This window comes from Armigeres subalbatus, chromosome 3 (genome assembly GCF_024139115.2).
Source record: "Armigeres subalbatus isolate Guangzhou_Male chromosome 3, GZ_Asu_2, whole genome shotgun sequence".
NCBI classification, from domain to species: Eukaryota; Metazoa; Arthropoda; class Insecta; order Diptera; family Culicidae; genus Armigeres; species Armigeres subalbatus.
In genome coordinates this window covers 324,963,816-324,970,165 of record NC_085141.1, presented here as the reverse complement: position 1 = coordinate 324,970,165, position 6,350 = coordinate 324,963,816, and the positions used below count along the sequence as shown (strand labels likewise).

Genomic DNA, 6,350 nt, shown 5'->3' with positions numbered 1-6,350 from the left:
TGGAATCCAACATGGATTCCGAATGGAATCCAACATGGATTCCGAATGGAATCCAACATGGATTCCGAATGGAATCCAACATGGATTCCGAATGGAATCCAACATGGATTCCGAATGGAATCCAACATGGATTCCGAATGGAATCCAACATGGATTCCCAATGGAATCCAACATGGATTCCGAATGGAATCCAACATGGATTCCGAATGGAATCCAACATGGATTCCGAATGGAATCCAACATGGATTCCGAATGGAGTCCAACATGGATTCCGAATGGAATCCAACATGGATTCCGAATGGAATCCAACATGGATTCCGAATGGAATCCAACATGGATTCCGAATGGAATCCAACATGGATTCCGAATGGAATCCAACATGGATTCCGAATGGAATCCAACATGAATTCCGAATGGAATCCAACATGGATTCCGAATCCGAATGGAATCCAACATGGTTTCCGAATGGAATCCAACATGGATTCCGATTGGAATCCAACATGGATCCCGAAAGGAATTCCGAATGGAATCCAACATGGATTCCGAATGGAATCCAACATGGATTCCGAATGGAATCCAACATGGATTCCGAATGGAATCCAACATGGATTCCGAATGGAATCCAACATGGATTCCGAATGGAATCCAACATGGATTCCGAATGAAATCCAACATGGATTCCGAATGGAATCCAACATGGATTCCGAATGGAATCCAACATGGATTCCGAATGGAATCCAACATGGATTCCGAATGGAATCCAACATGGATTCCGAATGGAATCCAACATGGATTCCGATTGGAATCCAACATGGATTCCGAATGGAATCCAACATGGATTCCGAATGGAATCCAACATGGATTCCGAATGGAATCCAACATGGATTCTGAATGGAATCCAACATGGATTCCGAATGGAATCCAACATGGATTCCGAATGGAATCCAACATGGATTCCGAATGGAATCCAACATGGATTCCGAATGGAATCCAGCATAGATTCCGAATGGAATCCAGCATGGATTCCGAATGGAATCCAGCATGGATTCCGAATGGAATCCAGCTTGGATTCCGAATGGAATCCAGCTTGGATTCCGAATGGAATCCAGCATGGATTCCGAATGGAATCCAGCATGGATTCCGAATGGAGTCCAACATGGATTCCGAATGGAGTCCAACATGGATTCCGAATGGAATCCAACATGGATTCCGAATGGAATCCAACATGGATTCCGAATGGAATCCAACATGGATTCCGAATGGAATCCAACATGGATTCCGAATGGAATCCAACATGGATTCCGAATGGAATCCAACATGAATTCCGAATGGAATCCAACATGGATTCCGATTCCGAATGGAATCCAACATGGTTTCCGAATGGAATCCAACATGGATTCCGAATGGAATCCAACATGGATTCCGAATGGAATCCAACATGGATTCCGAATGGAATCCAACATGGATTCCGAATGGAATCCAACATGGATTCCGAAAGGAATCCAACATGGATTCCGAATGGAATCCAACATGGATTCCGAATGGAATCCAACATGGATTCCGAATGGAATCCAACATGGATTCCGAATGGAATCCAACATGGATTCCGAATGGAATCCAACATGGATTCCGAATGGAATCCAACATGGATTCCGAATGGAATCCAACATGGATTCCGAATGGAATCCAACATGGATTCCGAATGGAATCCAACATGGATTCCGAATGGAATCCAACATGGATTCCGAATGGAATCCAACATGGAATCCAACATGGATTCCGAATGGAATCCAACATGGATTCCGAATGGAATCCAACATGGATTCCGAATGGAATCCAACATGGATTCCGAATGGAATCCAACATGGATTCCGAATGGAATCCAACATGGATTCCGAATGGAATCCAACATGGATTCCGAATGGAATCCAACATGGATTCCGAATGGAATCCAACATGGATTCCGAATGGAATCCAACATGGATTCCGAATGGAATCCAACATGGATTCCCGATGGAATTCCAACATGGATTCCGAATGGCATCCAACATGGATTCCGAATGGAATCCAACATGGATTCCGAATGGAATCCAACATGGATTCCGAATGGAATCCAACATGGATTCCGAATGGAATCCAACATGGATTCCGAATGGAATCCAACATGGATTCCGAATGGAATCCGACATGGATTCCCGATTGAAATCCAACATGGATACCGAATGGAATCCAACGTGGATTCCGAATGGAATCCAACATGGATTCCGAATGGCATCCAACATGGATTCCGAATGGAATCCAACATGGATTCCGAATGGAATCCAACATAGATTCCGAATGGAATCCAACATGGATTCCGAATGGAATCCAACATGGATTCCGAATGGAATCCAACATGGATTCCGAATGGAATCCAACATGGATTCCGAATGGAATCCAACATGGATTTCGAATGGAATCCAACATGGATTCCGAATGGAATCCAACATGGATTCCGAATGGAATCCAACATGGATTCCGAATGGAATCCAACATGGATTCCGAATGGAATCCAACATGGATTCCGAATGAAATCCAACAAAGATTCCGAATGAAATTCAACAAGGATTTCGAATGGAATCCAACATGGATTCCGAATGGAATCCAACATGGATTCCGAATGGAATCCAACATGGATTCCGAATGGAATCCAACATGGATTCCGAATGGAATCCAACATGGATTCCGAATGGAATCCAACATGGATTCCGAATGGAATCCAACATGGATTCCGAATGGAATCCAACATGGATTCCGAATGGAATCCAACATGGATTCCGAATGGAATCCAACATGGATTCCGAATGGAATCCAACATGGATTCCGAATGGAATCCAACATGGATTCCGAATGGAATCCAACATGGATTCCGAATGGAATCCAACATGGATTCCGAATGGAATCCAACATGGATTCCGAATGGAATCCAACATGGATTCCGAATGGAATCCAACAAGGATTTCGAATGGAATCCAACATGGTTTCCGAAGAAAATCCAACATGGATGCCGAATGGAATTCAACATGAATTCCGAATGGAATCCAAGATGGATTCCGAGTGCAATCCAAGATGGATTCCGAGTGGAATCCAAGATGGATTCCGAGTGGAATCCAAGATGGATTCCGAGAGGAATCCAAGATGGATTCCGAGTGGAATCCAAGATGGATTCCGAGTGGAATCCAAGATGGATTCCGAATGGAATCCAAGATGGATTCCGAATGGAATCCAACAAAGATTCCGAATGAAATTCAACAAGGATTTCGAATGGAATCCAACATGGATTCCGAATGGAATCCAACAAGCATTCCGAATGAAATTCAACAAGGATTTCGAATGGAATCCAACATGGATTCCGAATGGAATCCAACATGGATTCCGAATGGAATCCAACATGGATTCCGAATGGAATCCAACATGGATTCCGAATGGAATCCAACATGGATTCCGAATGGAATCCAACATGGATTCCGAATGGAATCCAACATGGATTCCGAATGGAATCCAACATGGATTCCGAATGGAATCCAACATGGATTCCGAATGGAATCCAACATGGATTCCGAATGGAATCCAACATGGATTCCGAATGGAATCCAACATGGATTCCGAATGGAATCCAACATGGATTCCGAATGGAATCCAACATGGATTCCGAATGGAATCCAACAAGGATTCCGAATGGAATCCAACAAGGATTCCGAAGAAAATCCAACATGGATTCCGAATGGAATCCAACATGGATTCCGAATGGAATCCAACATGGATTCCGAATGGAATCCAACATGGATTCCGAATGGAATCCAACATGGATTCCGAATGGAATCCAACATGGATTCCGAGAGGAATCCAACATGGATTCCGAGAGGAATCCAACATGGATTCCGAATGGAATCCCGCATTGATTCCGAATGGAATCCCACATGGATTCCGAATGGAATCCAACAAAGATTCCGAATGAAATTCAACAAGGATTTCGAATGGAATCCAACATGGATTCCGAATGGAATCCAACAAGCATTCCGAATGAAATTCAACAAGGATTTCGAATGGAATCCCGCATTGATTCCGAATGGAATCCCACATGGATTCCGAATGGAATCCCACATGGATTCCGAATGGAATCCAACATGGATTCCGAATGGAATCCAACATGGATTCCGAATGGAATTTTGGAATGGATTCCGAAGAAAATCCAACATGGATTCCGAATGGAATCCAACATGAATTCCGAATGGAATCCAACATGGATTCCGAATGGAATCCAACATGGATTCCGAATGGAATCCAGCATGGATTCTGAATGGAATCCAACATGGATTCTGAATGGAATCCAACATGGATTCCTAATGGAATCCAACATGGATTCCTAATGGAAGCCAACATGGATTTCGAATGGAATCCAACATGAATTTCGAATGGAATCCAACATGGATTCGGAATGGCATTCAACAAGGATTCCGAATGAAATCCAACATAGATTCCGAAGAAAATCCAACATGGAATCCAACATGGATTCCGAATGGAATCCAACATGGATTCCGAATGGAATCCAACATGGATTCCGAATGGAATCCAACATGGATTCCGAATGGAATCCAGCATGGATTCCGAATGGAATCCAACATGGATTCCGAATGGAATCCAACATGGATTCCGAATGGAATCCAACATGGATTCCGAATGAAATCCAACATAGATTCCGAAGAAAATCCAACATGGATTTCGAATGGAATCCAACATGAATTCCGAATGAAATAAAGATTTTGCTCCCTTTTAAGAACGAGAACATAGTTCTCTGTCTGAAGGGGCTTTCCCCTGATCCAAAATAAAGAATAAAATGATACAAAAAACATTCATTGCTTGAAGTTATAGAAGGGACGTAATTTATAACAGATATTACAATTGCGGGTTTTACAAACATTCATTTATTTTTTCCAAATACATATCACAAACACATACCTGATCTATCAAAATCAGTATCCTCGAATCATTATTTTTGAAGATTTTAAACCGTCGTCGGAATCCTTGAACGGAAACCAATTCATAGCTCTTTGCTGATTGTCATCTTCGTATAGTCCATTAAGATTACTGTGAAAAAAATACTCATGTTATTAGAACTGTCCACTGAAACACGCTTGCCAACTCGTCTTACCTATAAGTGCAATCTTTGTACCACCAGGCGCCCATTCGCTGGATCGCGCAATTGAATTTCGATTCATCGACGTCGTTGTCTGGCGTAGAAAACCTCATCCCTTCGCTATACCTCAGACCATCACCAGCCGTCCCACAGTACGCCCCCAGCTTCTTCAAATGGTAACCTTCCTGTTCGTCTCCGATCTCAAACTCGTCATACTTTGCGTACTTGTAAATACCGGCAAAGTCCTTCAGTTCGACCAGCAGTTGGGTATTCCTGTTCGCCGTCAAACGATAAAGTTTCTCCAACCCGATCCAAAACTCGCCTTCCAAATCGCCGAAGCCGTTCCTATAATCCGGATACTTGCGGAAAAAATCCTCGGATCCGTCGAAGCGGTGCTGCACCACCAGCCATCCACCACCGTGCGATTTTTGCTCGCAGTAGGCTCCAAAATCCGGCGAATCCCTGAACGGTTTCAGCTGGTAGGGACGCGATATCTTCGTTGGTTCCTCCACGCACGATCGGAACGTTCCATTGTTGCAGCGATCCCGGGACTCCTGTTCCGCGCGCAGCTCCGCTATAAAGTCCTCGAAGGTTCTACCGGATACGATGGTGGAGTCAATGAACTGGCTGAAAATGACTGCCAGTACACATAGCGCGGTCGAGAGAAGGGTCATTTTGAAATTTGATTCGACTGGAGAAAATTCTAATACTGCGGTAGAAGTGTTTGGCTATGGTCGGTTTTCTACCCTTGAGGTAGAATATGAGCATTGTTTGGAAGATTGATATTCAATCGGGGCAGGTACTTAGATTTCGGAAACAACAAAAAGGTAAATGATGATAACTGGGTAGTCGGTGTTGGTTTAGTTACAACAACGTGCACGAGAGCACAGGTTTGAACGTATATGATGGTGTTGCTTTATGAGGCGTTGCTTCTTTATGTATGAAGAATAGAGGCAATAAACTATATAAGGAAATGAATGGACAGCATTGGCTGATTTTCCCTATCCACTGTCACTTCATCAATGACGGAAAGCATCATAAATGGATGACACGAATTGGAAACGTGACAAATAAACAAATACAAACATGATAAGTGATACATTTTATTTAAAAAATAATTTGTATCAGTTATGTATGAAGGTGTTCGCTTTGCAACAGTTTTTCGATAGAAATA

At 42.9% G+C, this 6,350-nt stretch overlaps 1 protein-coding gene across 1 annotated transcript; it reads right to left on the bottom strand.

Moving 5' to 3' along the window:
* Positions 1 to 4,941: 4,941 nt before the first annotated feature.
* Positions 4,942 to 5,899, bottom strand: LOC134221104 (angiopoietin-related protein 1-like). The gene is made up of 2 exons (XM_062700294.1): positions 5,192 to 5,899; positions 4,942 to 5,127 (listed from the first exon to the last, which is right to left on the bottom strand). The coding sequence occupies exons 1-2, from the start codon at positions 5,848 to 5,850 to the stop codon at positions 5,013 to 5,015; spliced, it is 774 nt and encodes a 257-aa protein (XP_062556278.1). The 5' UTR covers positions 5,851 to 5,899; the 3' UTR covers positions 4,942 to 5,012.
* Between the last annotated feature and the right edge of the window lie 451 nt (positions 5,900 to 6,350).

What these genes read in the sequence shown, in the direction of transcription:
- LOC134221104 (XM_062700294.1), bottom strand. Translation starts at nt 5,850, where the DNA reads ATGACCCTTCTCTCGACCGCGCTATGTGTACTGGCAGTCATTTTCAGC. An exon ending in TACAAAGATTGCACTTATAG is followed by an intron (nt 5,128 to 5,191) that starts GTAAGACGAGTT and finishes TTTTTTTCACAG; the next exon opens with TAATCTTAATGGACTATACG.